We start from the raw sequence: 17,580 nt of genomic DNA on the forward strand, positions 1-17,580 counted from the left end.
ATACAACGTGGTTAGTTATTATTTAAGATAAAATAAAAGCAATACAAGTAAATGTTGATTTCAATTGTGGGATGTGAAGTCGTCGGTGTGTGCTTTATGATCAACTCCCTCATCCGCACTCCTCAACCAGAGAATCTGATGGACTGAAGCTGCGTCGTTTGGGATATCTTCCATCAACCGATCCTGCCCTTTCGGAAAATAAATACCGGACTGCGGGTGGGGTAACGAATATAGCTCGGTGGCATCCACCGCCCCTCGTCCGCCGCAGCGCTTTCAGTGACTTCTTCAGATTGGGGGTTTCGCCTGTCGTTTTTCCCTGCAAGCTTGCTCGCGTAATGTCGGATTGAAACTGCGTTCCTGCCGCACAAATAATTTGGCTGAATAAGTAAAATAGGTGCGAATGTTAATGGGCTGCGGCTGATCGATTGGGGATAAAACGAGTACATTCTTGTAATATAAAAAAATGGAAAAGTTATTTTGGGTCGATGAGTTTTTTTTTTTTTTTTTTTTTTTTTTTTTTTTTTTTTTTTTNTATCAAATTTCAATTTAATTAATGTTTATAAATATGCACACGGCAACTTCACTTATAAAAAAATAATTAAATCGTCAAAAAAGACAAAAATATATGATCAAGACTTAAATTTAATAATATAAAAGACAAAAATTGCAAAAAAATAAAAATAAAAATACAAGACCAAAAATGCAGTTTTCTAAAAAAAAAAAAAAAAATTCAACCATCAAAGTCTAAAATTTACCAACTATTTCTGGTCTAAGGCTGCTAGTCTCATGCATAAATTTTTATTTATTGGATGGTTGTCGGATTGAATTCTGTCATGTGAAAAACTTTTATAATATTTGTTCATAAAACTCGAACTCGAAATCGAAATCTATATTTGGTTTTCGAAATCAAATTATATGCATCAATGAAGAGAAGAGTAATTGACAAATGAATTTAATGCAGATTTAGAAGCATACATTGAGAATTGGTTCATGGGAAGCAACATCTTGGTGCTCTTGAGCCCCCTTGTCGCCATAGCTCTTTGTATAACTAAATTCAACAGAAAATCTTTGTATTTATATTATTCAAATGCACTCACTCCTCCAATTTTTAAAGAATCGATTCTCACCCTTGATTTCAAGCTTCGTCCATTGGGGAAATTATTGGAAAATCCAGTTGGAAAATTTTCATATCCTAAAATTCTTTTAGTTTTTCCGAAACCTGGTTTTAAGATTCTGCGCACCAATAACCTCAAAAAATTAAAATACAATATTATGTTACCAAACTCAATGTTTTAAAAGACGTCGTCTATGATCATTTAGGCGCTAGGCGATCATTCACCGTCCCCATTTTTTGTAAAAGTGACTCCTCTAGGGTTTTTGCATTAATAATTTGCCTAGGTGGACCAAAAAACGTCTAAAATTCATAGCAAGGGGGTTTCCTTGACATGTCGCATACAATCGCGGTTTTTTTTTACTCCGAATATTAATTTATATGATTATCTTCCCAAAATACTGCATATCAACTTAGTATTAAAAAAATAACTAAAATATTACCAAAATGTTTGGAAAATATTTCTTTAAATTTATCGGAATATATGGAACTAATACATAAGAAACATTTTCGAACTAAAACTCTTAATTTTTAAAATTACTATTTTGGGGTAGTGATAGAAAATTAATCTTGAAAAAACGAAAAAAAAATAATTTAACTTTATTTAAATTTTTTTGATAAACAAATAATAAAATAAAAATACAGAGGTTCATATTAACTGATGCAACGTTGACAAGTAATATATAAAGCAAAATAAAGTACCTTTAAGTAATGTGGTTCCAGCAATGAAAACCAACGGTTCCAAAAGAAGATTTCGAGTATACGTACCACTTCCTTTACTTTGTTTTATTCTTGTTTAATCTTGTTCATACATAAATACGCATTTGGTCCATTTGAAATTGACATGGAATTTTTGTATGGGATTGGAAAGAAACTTGAAACCTTTTATTAATTTCAAAGTGGGAATATATCTATATATATATATATATATAATTATTATAAAATAAATCAGAGTTTAATTATTACATCCGAAATTAGACTAGAAGGAGGTAAAGACAAGTCTATCTGATCAGATCAGATATAGAAACAATGGTCCTAACTTGAACATTGAGGTTTGATTTGTCTTTGCATCTAATTCAATAAACACTTGCTGAATTTGTAAAATGGGAATATATTTATTCTCACACAATACTTCATACAAAGTTAAAATCTATGTTCATTGTCGTTTATAATTTTTGTCTTTTTTTTTTTTTTGTTTCAATGAATTCAAACTTTACATTAATTTTGTATTTTACTTAATTATTTAGGTTTGGTTTGCGAAAGATTATAAGTTAGTTGATTAGATATTTTTGTTTCATCCAACGTTTAACTCATGTTTTATAAAATGATTAGAACTGATTTATCATCTCTATACTATGATCATTAATCATTTCATTATACGAGCAGTCAAATCTAACGTCACCGTCTTTTCGGATGTGAATTTTACTTTTTAACTCTTTTTTAAATTATTTGTTTAAAGATTCTTTGAAGTTAACAAATACTCTTCAAACATTTTCCTCGATCATCATCCCATTAACATGATCAAATTTGTGTTAACGACTAATTTTTGTCATTGTCGCGTTATAGAGAACAAAGAACCTTGTTTGGCTCCATTTTGAGTTTACCTCTTAACTTCTTCTAGCCGAAATTTAATTTTTAGTTCGGATCGATTCTTTACTGAAATGGAGTAATTTCTGAACCGAACAAAAAAATTATCTCGATAATATTATTTTCCTAAACTACTGCTGCAACAACGGAGAAAATGGGACATTCCAACGTGTGGAATTCTCACCCCAAAACATACGGCCCAGGATCCCGCACTTGGTACTAATTTATTGCCTTTTCTTTATCTGAACTCGGCCTTTTTTCAACAAATTCCCGTTTCTTCATGCTTCGGTACGTTCATGATTGTAATCGCCAACGTTTGTATTTAATTTGTCTGTCTATCTGATTGTTAGTAGAAGTAATATGTTCTTTGTTTCAGTTTAGTTTAGTTCTTTATGCTGCTAAAATCATAAGTTAATAAAAATTTCTTTGTTTTTTGAATATGTACATTGTGCACTTCATGTCAGGTAAGAAGAATGCTTGGGTGTGCGGTATCGTAGTGAGAATAAATTTCATCAAGCTAGCTAGGTATTGTTTATACTATTACATCCGCCATTAGTATGAGGTATGTTGATAAGCTTATGTTGCCTTCTTTCCCGAGTCGGAACATGTAGCCCATCTTGTTATGAATTGACTTCGAATGTTACAGAGCCATTCAGAGATCGAATGTCTTTCATGTACTCTACCATTGGAGCTGCACTTGGCTTGGCCAAAGTTATAGTTACGAATGTTTGGAGAGTTGTGAACTGAGGAGAGTTGAATCCATTTAAAGTTTTGTGGCTGCCATTTAGTTTGTCCTGGATATTTACAGAGAATGGAGAAATCAAAGGTAGAATTGCTGGAAATCCAGCTTCTACCCCTGCCAGCTGTTTCTCAAGCACTTGGGGACATTGCCTTCGCTTTCCCATTTTCCCTGATATTTCTAGAAATAATGGTAGGGAGAAATATAAAATCTACATCTTTTCCTCGAAAACACGAGTTCCCAAGAAGCAAAACGGAGTCGAAAATTATATTCATATTTTACTTGTGCTGTGGAGGATTTGGTTACGCAGCATTTGGGGATTTTACTCCTCGGAATCTCTTGACGGTTGGCTCATCGATTTTTCTAATGCATGCATGCGTTGTTCTTCATCTTGTAGGAGGATATCAGGTATTAAATTTCATCAACAACGTACGCTTCTTTTCATGTAACGATTCCACGTTCTTTAAAAACTATTCGTACATGATTAGGTGTTCAGTCAGTCACTCTTCTCAAGTACTGTAGAGAAATGTTTTAGAGAAAAGTATCCAAACAGCAGATTCGTGACCCGTGATTTGAAACAAATATCGGCATTCAGATTGAATCCTTTGAACCTGTGTTTCCAGACCGCTTACGTTGTATTCACCGTGGGATCTAGTATACTTTTTCCGTATTTCAACCAAGTCGTGCGTTTAGCGGGGGCAATCAACTTCTGGCCTATCGTCGTGTATTTCCCTGTGGAGATGTACTTGGCGCAGAAGCATACATGGCGCTGGACGAAAACGTCGGTTTTTGTGTTTTGTGTATTAGATGATTAGAATTTTGGATGTGAGCCTGGATCAACGCAGAGCCAGAAATCAGCAAGCATGTGGTCCCCAGGGACAGGCCAAGATAAAACCTTGCTACTCACGAGACTTCTTTACATGCATAGATCCAACATTTTCAATTCGGTGTGTGTGTGTATATATATATATATGTGTGTGTGCGGTGATACCCCATAAAGATCCGGGTCATGGATGACCCGAGAAGATAGTTGGATGACCCAGATCAAGCCGGATATATGCCGGTACTTTCTTAATTAGCCGGGCACTACTTCTCTTCCCGGACAGTCAAGAATCAGGGCCTTCATACAAGTACTCGGGTATCTTACCACCCGGGCTACCTCGAGAATTGAACCACACTCGAGTATGATTGATACGGGCTGTCTAATTTGTAAGAGCAACATAGATGTGAAGTGTCCTAGAAGTCATCAGAGGTAGGGTGGCTTGACAGGAAGTCAATATCAAAGGCTATAAGTGGTAGGTGTGCACACAAATCGAGATAATCCTAGATTTTCCTTTCTATAAATTAGCAGGTATAAATGTCATTTACAGGTTCTGAAATTCCTCACATATATTGCTTGTGATCTTACTCTACAAACCTGCTGACTTTAGCATCGGAGTAACTACGCCGGACACCTCTCCGGCGCCCATTCACGAGTTCTTTTCTGATTTGCAGGTGTTATTGAAGGCATTATCTTCACTCAAATTTCCTAAACACTAAAATATTCTCTATATTCGGTGGATTGTCCACACTAGTTGTACCCGATTCATACGGATAACATTAATAGCTTATAAATTGACGAATTTGGTATATCAAGCTGCTAATTACTTTGTGTCTTGCTTCTTGGAACATTTATGTGAAATACATAGGAAAGTTACAAATTTAATCTTAAGATTAGCATAATTTTGATTTTGATAATCCAATTAATCGGATTTTTTTAGTATTAATGCAATAATTTTTTTTTCTGCCATGAGTCGATTTCTTACTTTATTGTTATTGTGAGACTAAACATATAAATAACGAGTAATTTCATTGATGACTATTAATATATGGGGTATGTATGCTTCCATAGTATCGTACTTGAGATTTTAAAGATCTGAGTTGAACTTAAAAAATTGAACTTCTCAAAGTATAGTTCACTTTTTCCCAAATATTTTTTATTTGTTTTATTTTTAACTAATAAGTTTGTCATATTTTATATGAATAATCAACAATCAAGTAAAACAATTTTTTATTATTAATATTTACATGTTAATCACCTTCAATAATATTAATACCATAATTTTTTATTGAATTTGTACATAACGAAAAGCTCGAATAATCATTTTTTTTTATTACCATTATCATCCATAAATTAATTAATTTACTCAACATTATTGTTATCTTGATTTTTTTTTTTCATTTCATATCCGTCAAATTATCAATTGTTCATTCTCTCATTGTTTTATTATTTAATGTCTTTTCTTTTTGTTCCTTTTTTTTTTCTTTTTTGACACCTACAAAATTTTCGACATCATGCTATTTATATCTTAACAATAACATTAATATTATTTTCTATCATAACTATAAATTATATGAAGTATGTCTCTTGTGAGACGATCTCACGAATCTTTATCTGTGAGACGGGTCAACCCTACCGATATTAACAATAAAAAGTAATACTTTTAGTTTAAAAAATAATATTTTTTCATGGATGACTCAAATAAGAGATCCGTCTCACAAAATACGACCCGTGAGACCGTCTTACACAAGTTTTTACCAATTATATGACCTAAAAATTAAGAAATCATTTGCAAATTAATATTTAGATATGCATATCACAATTGTATGATTTTAGCATTTATTTAATTGAACAAAATATCATACTAGTACATGATAAAATAAAATAAAATTTGAAGTCCCTTGTGCGTGTCTCACCTCCTATACCGATGATGTTTCAATGCTTCAATTTTTTTTTTACATAAAATAAAAAGATAGGTGTAATATACAATCTTATCTTATATAATAATATAATTGTGATTATTATATCTGAATAAAATGATTCAGCATAAACTCATCATCCACCTAAGTATAGGAATGCAACTCATTCTCCAAATATTCGGGACATTACAAGATTCAGCTAATCCCTCCACGTAACCCTCCGCGTGTCCGGTCCGTACGCAAGGCCGCGTTTGCGTGTAATCTATCTCTACGACCCACCGAATTGCTTTGCTTTGCTAGCCAGCCCACTTATGTACTGCCGCGTGTTTGCTTCTCTCACTCACTCTCTCCATTCACTCTCCTTGCTTACGTGTGCGTGGTACCAATTTCAAATTAATTAATTTGTCATTTATTAAAATAAACACGATTTTAATTTCCTTGATAACGATTTTAAGTTTAAGACGCAAAAACGATATTTATAAATAAATATTTTTTTTAAAGCTCTATTTTGATCTCTGTGTGTATATATATATATATTAAAAAAAACGAGGATTTGAGGGTATTTTCGGCAATTTCACATTGACTTTGCTACTTAGGTATGGCTATACTCTTCAGGTCGGCCTAGGAGAAGAGTTCCACAATGTTCTGGAACATAGAGCGAAATGACAAGAAAGTCCACACACGTGTCCAGATCAGGTTCATGACTAGTTAGGTTGCTTAGTGTAGTGTATCCCTCTTGCTTGTTCCACAAAACTTGAAGAAAGTCGTACGGAATCTCATCCAAAGGGTAGTCACTTTTTTCATTGTTCTTTAATTTTTGAGGAGAAATCCGATGGCTCGGCTGCTGCGAAATTACACGTGAAAAATGGAATATGTGAGGAATATATTGTACATACGTAATTCGAAGTGAACTTAAAAGTTAGCACATATGCATATTCTTTTTTACTTGCTTCGCTTTACAACTTCTGTACTTGACCATAAAAAAAATTATTCACCACGTGTAACATACCTCGTGCAATAAAATAAAGTCTAGTGCTCTCTAATCTACTTGAGTCGGTTTACGAGTTTTTCGAGACGAACTCAAGGGAAAATTATTTTGTTTGATAATCCGCGAATCTTGATATTTTATTAATATGATATTATTATATATTAAATATATATGCATTTCGAGCTTTTCAGATGTTGTGAATTTTTGAACTTTCATTCTCAAACATTAATATTCGAGCAATAATTCGAAAAACTCACGAATATGTTCGAATTTATCGAGCCGAACGTGAACTCGAGTCAAAAAATTAAAAATTTTCGAACTTCGAATCGAGCTCAAACTTGAATTTACTTATTCGATTCGAATTTGAACTTTGAATTTTTACTGATATTTGAATTGATTCGGTTATATACCCGATACTAAAGTATGCGAGATATTTTAGTGGGACGGAGCAAAATTAATTAAATTTTATGTATTAAATCAATCGATTTTAAATCAAAGGACTTCAATGCAAAAATTATAACTATCGGCATGCAAAAGATTTGATTACGTTGTACAAAGATGTTATTTTCAAATATTATTGTTGTGAAAAGAAAATCCAGATATTAAATTAAATATTACAAAATCATAAATATAAATGCGAATTTTCTTGATTATAAAGTTAATTATGAACAAAGTATCGATGCGTAGCCTTGTGTCCCACGCGTTTGATATACGGATAGTTAATCTTCTATATATTAATTGACTGCGTGAATAACAATTATATCTGTTAAGACTTCGACAAAATACTATTTTTTATTGAATAATCAAACAAAATATATGTATTATAAAATTGATTCGTGAGATCGTTTCACAAATATTTTTATAAAAAAAGACGGTGTATAAGCTGACCTATATGTGAGTAGGTTATTTTGTTCATCCTACTTTAAAACTCTTTCAAATTGATCTTTTAAAGATCACGACTCTTTAATATATAGATATATTATTAAGATAATCATGAAAAAACTTGCTTTTATTTTTTGAATGAGAAAAACATTTTCGAACTCATGTTTTCTATCTCCTTCAACTTTTGGAGTCGACAGTTTTGACAAAGTTTTACATATTCAGTAAATGCGTGAAGTATATATATTTTCGAGATTACTATTGATATTTTGAAATTTGAAATACGCGGATCGGATGTAAATAAGAGTAGGTTTCTTGTGAGACGGTATCACGAATTTTTATCTGTGAGACGGATCAACCTTACCGATATTCACAATAAAAAGTAATACTCTTAGCATAAAAAGTAATATTTTTTTATGAATGAACCAAATAAAATATCTGTATCATAAAATACTATCCGTGAAATCGTCTCACACAAGTTTTTGTCTGATATGTATTCATATTTGAGTGGTGACGTGTTCTTCCTTCACATAAAAACCCAGACTCCTCACTTCACTTTTCCTGTTGGGTGCGTGTGAACCACTGACTTTTTCTTTTATAATATTAATAAAATAAATAGAATTTGTAAAGTAATATTATTTAGTAATGACTTATACCTATCTACATATGAAATCCACCGCCATTCCAATCCCCACGCAACTTCCCAACACCCCCAGACACTTTAAATACTCAACTTCCCTAAACTTTCTTCCACAACTCACTTTCTTTCACTCCAAGTCTTTCAAAATTCCACTATCTGTTCTATCACACGCTACGGTTATGGCTCTTGAAGCTCTCAATTCTTCAGCCGCTCCGTTGCCGCCTGTTTTGACTCGGCGGTTTGATGATGGAAGCGGTGTTGAGACACCCTTCAGAAAAGGGAAGCGGACGAAGCGAGAAACGTCGACGGATGATTCTTGCCAATCAGAGGAAGAATACTTGGCGGCTTGCCTTGTTATGCTTGCCCGCAGCGGCGACGCTTCCACAACCTCCGCCGTCCGTCCCTTGAACCCAGACGTCAAAGGCGGGAACTCGCTTGCCGGATTGACGGACAGAACTGACGCCACCGCCTCAGCCTCGAAACGGACAAAACAGTTTTCTGCTAAGGCGGCGGCGCCTGACCAGAACCAGTTTTACAAGTGCAGTGTTTGCAGTAAATCTTTCTCATCCTACCAAGCCCTGGGCGGCCACAAAGCCAGCCACCGCGTCAAGCCACCGATCGCCGCTACGTCCTCGGAAGAAAGCAATCTATCAACCTCGGCTTCCACACACGCGTCGAACATATACCCTCTGAACCCAAATGGAAGGCTTCACGCGTGCTCCATATGTCACAAGACCTTCCCCACCGGCCAGGCTCTAGGCGGCCACAAACGCAGACATTACGAAGGAAAAATCGGCAGTGCCACCACCAAAACTGCACGCTCGAAAAGCGTCAGCGCCTCAAGTGACGTGACTACTTCTCATGGCGACGGAGACAGCACCGCACCCCATCGGAATTTCGACTTAAACCTCCCGCCATCACCGGAACTCGAGCTGAATTTGATGATCGGTCTTCGAGAAGTAGAAAGTTCCGTATAATTAATATTTGGTTATTGTAATATAACACACACTATAAAACTTGAATTCATTTGAGCTTAGTTTTAATAATACTTGCAATTTTTTCATGGATTGGTATATAAGAATTACATTTACATGTAAATGAAAATTGCTTCTTTTTTACATTTTGCTGCTAATTTATGCCGATAACTTTTATTTAATAATTTTTGTCATGGAAGTTTAATTTAATTATAGAAACACGAACAAAATCTTGGGGCCGACACGAAGATGTGTATGTGGTACATACCCGATGTTGCACTTGGCAAACTCATTGTTATATAACATTAGCTATATTGTAAAAATGATTATATTTTATTTTGATAAAAGTTCTATAATTTTTAGTTCGGTTCAAGTTTTGAGGTATTTATTTATGTTTTGACTGTTAAACTCAAAATTCCAATATTTCAAATTAATTCAAACTTGTATTTATTTTTCAATGACAAATTTGCTCCCGTCTATAAAATTGTCCTTCCTCTTTGTCAAATACGCGATAGATGACAAGTTAAATCACTTAGACGTATTTAAGTTCAAAAATTACTTAAAATTAATTTATCTGAGTCTTATTAGTTATTACACAACATAGACTTTTCGTATGTGGTCGGTCGGTCGACCCAATTAATGATCCAACAAGTGCTTAAATGGATTGATGTTGCGGACTCTTGTAACAATGTCCTAAGATCGATCCAAAAACCATCAACAACAGCTGATTTTTACGCAAGACTATGTATCAAACAACGTGAAATATCAAAGATAGCCATCCTACGTCGAGGATAGCTTGAATAATAGAATATGGTAGACTCATACCAAGAGATTAAATGGTTCAATCTTCTCATATTGTTTTTGTTATATTAGTTTTGAGCATGTCAAACATAGTTTGTCCATTGTGATTTATCGTCAATATGATTCGCAAACTACTGAATTATTCATTTAAATTTATCCAGAACAACCTAAATATAATGGCGAGTTCCAAAGTTTTAAAAAAATAACAGAACAAGTGCAAATGTTGCATTGCTTCGATTCCTAAAATTTTCTTAATATTATAAAATTCATGTAATTATTACATATCCATTTTGAAAAGAATTAGAGACTGCTGCTAGAACTACTTTACAATGTCATTTCTTGGTTGCTTATCTAGTTCGGCGCCGCGTAGGAAATAAATCCAACATATGTATATATTTGTTTATTTATATTATATTATATTATTATATATACTTGCCTAACTGCGTATTAGAGCGTAAACGTTTCCAGGAGATGAAGGAACAACGTGGTCATTAAGTTATATATTTGGATAGCTCCAAATTAATTGTTTGTCAAATGTTAATACCAGAATGTTGAGGTGACCAAGGATTGGACATGTGACAGGTCTACTCATAATCCGAATTTATTTATTCTATACTAGATGGATTAAAGAATAATGAAAATTCCACTACATATGTAATAAAAGATCGAGAGAAAAATATTGTTTTTATAAAATCATTTACCCTTTACATGGATTTTAGCCAATTTAATATTGACCACAAAAAAAATAATAAGATAATTCATGGATTTTACAGAACTTTGGCAAATATTATTACATCATTGTTCTCTCGTTTTGGTCAGGTTTCATAAATTTTTTTGTCTTCTAGATTTATTGATTGAGAAGACAGACAAAGTCAAATAATTAGAAATCGAGATCCCAATACTAGTTCAATGTCACACACTGTTTGGTGGTGACGTGTGTAATGTCAAGTTAATCATTTCAATGAAAAAACAATGAAACTATTAAAATTTGGAAAATAAGAGAATATGTCTGAAATTTGGTTGCAAGAACCACATCAGGGACCAAGCTGGTTGTCTGCTGAATTGTTTTGCCTGGAAGTAATGCAAATCCATAATCATTGACGCCAATCTACCCGACAATGAAGAGTGAGTTTTTAAGCAATTCTGTGCAATCTATGGAAGAAGAAAGAAAATAACTCAGTAAATAACCATTCCACCATTTTTAATTAATACAAAAAAATAAAATTCAATTAATTAAATAAATATCATGGAATTAATTAAAGAGGAGAAAGAGTGGATTACCTTTGGTGGCAAATAGAATTGAAGTGGGCAAACATCGAATCAAGTTGTACGTCGAGAGAGGTTGATGTAACTGGAGATGAAATGTTCTAGCCTTTCAAAAATTGTACAGGCAGAGCGGTGGCTCCGGCTGTAGCAAAGTTGTTTCCCTTTCTGAAGTCTGCATTTCTATCTTGGTACGAATGGCGAACCAGATGCTATGGATACAAATATATTGCAAATCTCTCTTATCTTCTGCTGCTGATATGTCCAATGTCACATCAACGTTCTGATGACAAATATCTAAGACTAGGGAAAAAATGTAAATAGATTAAGACCGTATAATCGTAGATTGATCAATAATAAATAAAAAATAAAAAGAAACGTATAAATTATATGACAAAAACGTAATTTCTCTCGTTGATGTATTTGTCTGTCGGACTTAGGAAGTAACATAAAATATGAAGACCAATATAAAAAAAATAACTCTAGAATTAATTAAATCAAAACTCAAACGTACGATGTAATCGATTATATATAAGAGCATAGGCCGGTTGGCTTCTTCCCAAGGAAATCTTGGCCATAAGGAAGCCTTGCTCATGCTCTCACCAATGTAGTTCCCAGTATCCGACGAAGAATCCCCCGATTGGTATATCTTATCGATGTTACCATTTCTTCAAATCAAGTGCATTAATTCAATGCAAAAACACAAACAAACCAGAAATGAGACCAATAAATTCAATCTTCGGCATTTTGTCCAATGAAAAATCAAGAATTTGATGTGTTTCTGTAGTGGTGACATATCTTAGCTTGCCCAAAACTTGCATGGATTTATACCAAAATTAAGGCGACAAGCTGGCTAATTAGGGTAATTGAATTAATTATTACAATCATTTGGTCCATATTCAAATAATTCATCATCAAATTTTATTTATGTGGTTTTTCTATTCTTTCAAAATTTCAAATGAAGCTAAACAATTACAATTTGGATGCATTTTACAGAGATTTAAATATATTATTAGATTTGTGTTGTGTGTGTATTATTCAAATAAAGGACCAAAAACAATCTTTATTATATATATCCACGTATCAATTTAAAAATGCTTTATGAATTTCCAAGTTATATAATGTATAGTTTTTTTTTTTAAAGGATATAATGTATAGTTAATCGACAGATAGTTATATATATTTTTTCTAATTATGATAAAAGTTAATATGACACGAAAATAGTTGTCCAAGTATAAAAAAATAGCTAGCAAAGAAAAGAAGGATAATCGAGAGTTAGATTAATTATGTTGACGAATATTTTAGTGACAACAATAAATAACAAAAAATCGACCGTTGGTGATTTGATGGATATTGTACAAGAAAATCAAAATTACAATAATGTTGAAGAACTATATTTCTTTATGGATGATAATAATAATAATAAAAAATTTTATTTTTTGAGCTTATGGAGTTCTGTCATGGACAAACTGAATGAAAAAATAGTATTAATATCATGGAAGATTATTAATATGTAATATATGTATTAAGAAATGAGATAAATATGATAAAAAAAATTTAAGGGTTTATTAGCTGAAAACTATACAAATAAATATTATGCTGATATATTTTGACAAACTTTTATTAATAAAAAATGATGGTCTATTATTTGAGGGATCCAATTTTCAAGCTCGTCTCAATCTTTTAAATCAAATTACGCTAGCTAAATAAATCGTATTGAATAAATTCTGTTTCAATGCTCGCTCGAGAAAATGTTGATAAAAAATCAAACTCATGATAATTGTCAAAAGCTCAATTACTATACTAATCGAAATACTTTTAAGAGACTATATATCTAATTCGAACTTAATATAAACTTAAAATACTTGTATTTTTGAATCACGTTCAAATTTAAATATATTTGGTTTTAATTAGTTAGGTTTTATTCTTTTTTTAAAAAATTTCGTTCTTATGTTGTCCAAAAGTTTTCTTCTTAGTTATGCTGATTTTATCATATTTAATTTAATAGTTAAATATATAAACCCTAGTATTTGGGTTTTTCTTGAAGGACTGATTTTGACCCTAGCCTCAATTTTTGAACTTTTGTTGTCCGAACAGATTTGGCTATTTCTCAAGTTAGTGTGTATCTTTATCAGGTATTGTTTAGATTGGTCTACTATCTGAAAAGTGAAAGATGTAATTTTTTTATTATCAGGAATTCATTCTTTTGCTTGGTTTTTGTTTATGTGATCGATCCAAGGTTCTTGAACTTTTCCCCTATGGACTGTGTAGGGAGACAGGGTTCTTGAACTTTATTTTTGGTGTAGTGCATGTTTCTGGAGCCATCAAGGGTTAGAGACGGAGAATTCGCGTGAATTTCCGAGGTTTGATTTCTTTTGCATCGATGAATGTCTCTTGTTTTCCCTTTATATGAGTAACTCAAGCCACAATCTACAAATCAAGTACGTCCAATTTTTGTTTGCAGTATGATACGTGTCCCATTAGTTCTGTGATAAAAAAAAAAAAAAGAGAAACTTTTTAGCTTTCTTCGTATTCAATTTTATGACTCAACCAGTCGGATATCAAGTATGCCTTGATTTGTATCTAGGTTTTCGGAAGTGTCAAATGCCCTTTTAGCTTTATTTGTATTCAATCAACTCATTTCGATAATGCACGAGTTTACAAGAAAGCAATTGGTGTCAAATTTTTGGTGTATTCATGCTACATTGCTACTGATTGTGGAACTAATTTCTTTGCTGTTGAGCGTATTGTTGTGGAAAATAAATGGTCTGCTTTATCGGAAGCGATGAAGGAATTTTTTAAATAAGGGGGTAGTTGTGTATTTGAGGAAAAAGAATTGAACTTTATGTGGAATTTTGTACAGCTGACCCATCCACTCTGCTGTTTCCGCTGGCTCTGTCCTTCTTCCGGATTGAGAAAAGTTGTATATGCGATTCTACTTTACTCGTTGTCTTACGTGTGAACATTTTTTTTGTTTGAATTTTGTAGTTATTGTATAACAACTGTTTAAATAAGTGAATCGTATTAGACCACAAACCTAATAGAAGTGCGTGAATCCAAATTACCAGCCTTCTAGGTGGAAGAATTCTTCAACTTTATATCTCACTTCACAGTTCATTGTGGAGCCAACATGGGATGTAGCCATTGCCAAATCCTCGAGAAGCCGATGCTTGCTGTAGCCCACTATAAATGGCTTTCATTCACCTATCAATGTTTGGTGCAGATACGATACTCCAGCCTATAATGTGAACATGGGCCACATCATCAGCTCTCGATAGTATTTAGTAGCTCTTTTCTAGGTTGTCGCTTTCACTGTATCGATTTCTAGAAGACTACCAAATTTAGACCATATGTTCAAGAGGAGAGTATAAATTGAAATGACTAGCTTTCTAGGTGTGAGACATTAAGCTAATCAGCCATTCTACATTTTGTTGTTGAGCCAATACAAGGCATGTAACAAACCATGTGGTAATATTGTGAAAAAGGATTGAATGAGAGGCATGTCTTGTGTTTTTGGATTGAGAATTGCCATATTTAGTGAAATAATGTTTACACACTTGAGAATATATTGCATACATACGACTTGGTGTGATCTTAAGAAAGGAACAAAAAACTTGGTGTTAGCTTACCTGTTTATAATCTATCTGCTCTTGCTTGGTTGATGATTAGGTGTGAGGCAATGGCAACGAATGCATTAGAGGATTCAAAAAAAAAATCTGAACCTAAATTGGTGAAGCTGGACAGATCATTCAAATTGGTACGCTTCTTGCTATGTAACTGAGGGGTCTTGTACATGGCAGAGATAAGAAATCAGTTGTGGAAATGATTTTCTTAGGAAAATGCTCTCTGAAAGTTGCCAAAATTGAGATGTTTATAGATTTGTATTTTCAATTGAAACATTGGTCTCCTAAGAACCTTTCATTTGATATTCCGATGTTTTAATTCATTTCTTTCCTGCATACTCGATTCTCGTCATAATCCAATGGGCACCATGGTTTACGTCAATGGTTTCTTTGTGCTATTGGCCTGTAGTATATGCAACATTCTAAAAGATGTTCACAATGAACCGTCGTATTAAATACAGGCTGAGCAATGGGTCAATAACATGAGTGCATCCTCAATAAATGATAAATCAGCAGTGGTGGAATTGGAAGGGCGGCCTGCTAGGTAAGTACATATCTTCGCAGTCGAACTTATAGCAGAGTGATTTATCAGCGTAGAACAACATCTTTAAGATTTTGTAGGCTTGGTATCGGTGCGACAGTTCCCAGAGAGTCCAAAGTTACGCTATCAAATGATCCTATTGAAAGAAAATTGCTTGCCAAGTTAAATGCCTACAAAAGAAAAGTTGTTGAGAGAGCTGATGATTCGGAGCCATCTGCGAGAAACAGGCATGTGGATGAAGATAGTGAGGAAGATGAGTCCGAGAGTAAAACAAAAGTCTTTGGGAAGAAGAGACCCATGAGTTTAACGCCTACTGTCGTTGCGAAAAGGAAGCATAAGTAGACTTAGTTGATATCTTGTGTAAGGTAGCGATGGTCAGCTGGGAACAGAAACTTGGGGCAGTTTAAATTATAGGCCTATTAATAAAAACATACGGCCTATTTTTCAAAATCCCCTCGAAACTGAAGTCCGAGTGACCACAACTCACACCACACGCTTACCATATTTATATCCTGCAAGGAAACCTTCCCAAGGGCTTTATGTACTTCGTGTGTCATTATTTTACGATTGGTGATATAAATTAGTATCATGGGACAGACACACACTCTCTCTCTCTATACATATATATAGATGAGTGACACCTCTTTTTTTTTTTTTTTTTTTTTTTTTTTTGTTTTTTTTTTTTTTTTTTTTTTTTGATATATTGATAACTTATCGTGTTCATCTCCGTGCTTATCAATGAGGTGTCACTCATCTATTGGATCTGATGAAACGTATTTAAATTGTACTTGATTGTCATCTCACCAACAGACACGAAGATTATATATATAAATACATACAATAAAGCAACAGGGCATGAGAGAAACTAATTTTTAGTATTTTTAACTTAACTCCAAAATTAGCACTTACTAAAAGGAAAAAAGTTAGATAAATGAATAACAAGCATTTCATACGCCTTTCTATTAAGTTTAATCATGATCAATAACTAAAAGTAATAATAAAATTACTTTATTAGTTAGATTAGATTGAAAAGTTTAATGGCCATGACTAATTCTCATCTGACACCTATGTTTCAATTTGGGACAAGATATTGGGTTGAAGATCCCATATGCTATATATATATACATTAATTTAATTTTTATTAAATTGGTGAAGTCAAATGTGGCGAATCATATTAATTGAATCAATAAATAAGTACATTATTATTTTGGTAGTCCAAATTTATTGACTATTACCACCCTGGTAGTATTATTCAAAATTATCGCCTTATTAGTACTTATGATCATCCAAACGTTATTGTAAAATGACAAAAATTTGTATAAAATATCTTATAAAAAAATAATCTATATAGCTTTTAATTTTAATACTGCATTCGTCCCAAATATAAAGGTTGTATTTACATTTTCTGTTTCCCAAATATATTGTCCAGTTTCTGTATTTAGAACTATTTTGTATACTAATGTGCACATATTAACTCATGCTTGAAAAATGAGGGAAATTGGTTAAATAACATCGATCAACTCTTTTTTTTTTAAAAAAAATGACCTCCTCAAGTGTATTTGAAATATACTTGAGGAGGTCATTTTCTTAAAAAAAGAGTTGACCGAGGTTAAAAAAAAAATACCCTTTTCAAAAATGTAGAACCATCTTCGAATGATTTTCTAAAACGTATGGGGCAAAAAAAAAAAAAAAAAA

The 17,580-nt window shown here is 33.0% G+C and overlaps 2 protein-coding genes, 1 long non-coding RNA gene and 1 pseudogene across 13 annotated transcripts; 3 read left to right on the forward strand and 1 right to left on the reverse strand.

Annotated features, from left to right (window-relative positions):
* LOC140963666 (uncharacterized) lies at window positions 1-1,095 on the reverse strand. Its single transcript, XR_012172721.1, has 2 exons — window positions 976-1,095; window positions 1-357 (listed from the first exon to the last, which is right to left on the reverse strand). It is a non-coding gene; the product is annotated as an uncharacterized lncRNA (long non-coding RNA).
* Window positions 1,096-3,502: 2,407 nt separating this feature from the next.
* On the forward strand, window positions 3,503-5,029 carry LOC140963272 (probable amino acid permease 7; annotated as a pseudogene).
* Window positions 5,030-8,780: 3,751 nt separating this feature from the next.
* LOC140962481 (zinc finger protein ZAT6-like) lies at window positions 8,781-9,801 on the forward strand. Its single transcript, XM_073421414.1, has one exon. The coding sequence runs from the start codon at window positions 8,863-8,865 to the stop codon at window positions 9,658-9,660; it is 798 nt and encodes a 265-aa protein (XP_073277515.1). The 5' UTR covers window positions 8,781-8,862; the 3' UTR covers window positions 9,661-9,801.
* Window positions 9,802-13,735: 3,934 nt separating this feature from the next.
* Window positions 13,736-16,474, forward strand: LOC140962472 (uncharacterized). 11 transcript variants are annotated; one of them, XM_073421395.1, is made up of 6 exons: window positions 13,736-13,856; window positions 13,961-14,084; window positions 14,585-14,641; window positions 14,790-15,478; window positions 15,806-15,888; window positions 15,966-16,474. In XM_073421395.1, exons 4-6 carry the CDS (start codon window positions 15,383-15,385, stop codon window positions 16,225-16,227), a joined length of 441 nt encoding a protein of 146 aa, XP_073277496.1. In that variant the 5' UTR covers window positions 13,736-13,856; window positions 13,961-14,084; window positions 14,585-14,641; window positions 14,790-15,382; the 3' UTR covers window positions 16,228-16,474. The 11 variants fall into 11 exon arrangements, with proteins under 11 accessions (XP_073277496.1, XP_073277503.1, XP_073277498.1 ...); XM_073421402.1 differs by having other exon boundaries at window positions 15,391-15,478; XM_073421397.1 differs by having other exon boundaries at window positions 13,993-14,084.
* The last annotated feature ends 1,106 nt before the right edge of the window (window positions 16,475-17,580 follow it).

Source organism: Primulina huaijiensis, chromosome 17 (genome assembly GCF_012295235.1).
Source record: "Primulina huaijiensis isolate GDHJ02 chromosome 17, ASM1229523v2, whole genome shotgun sequence".
Classification (NCBI taxonomy): domain Eukaryota; kingdom Viridiplantae; phylum Streptophyta; class Magnoliopsida; order Lamiales; family Gesneriaceae; genus Primulina; species Primulina huaijiensis.

Excerpts from the sequence above, each read along its gene's own strand:
- LOC140962472 (XM_073421394.1), top strand. The coding sequence starts at position 15,383 with ATGATTAGGTGTGAGGCAATGGCAACGAATGCATTAGAGGATTCAAAA. Across the intron at positions 15,479-15,805 it reads TGGACAGATCATTCAAATTG|GCTGAGCAATGGGTCAATAA; the intron begins GTACGCTTCTTG and ends TATTAAATACAG. Across the intron at positions 15,889-15,965 it reads TTGGAAGGGCGGCCTGCTAG|GCTTGGTATCGGTGCGACAG; the intron begins GTAAGTACATAT and ends AAGATTTTGTAG.
- LOC140962481 (XM_073421414.1), top strand. The coding sequence starts at position 8,863 with ATGGCTCTTGAAGCTCTCAATTCTTCAGCCGCTCCGTTGCCGCCTGTT.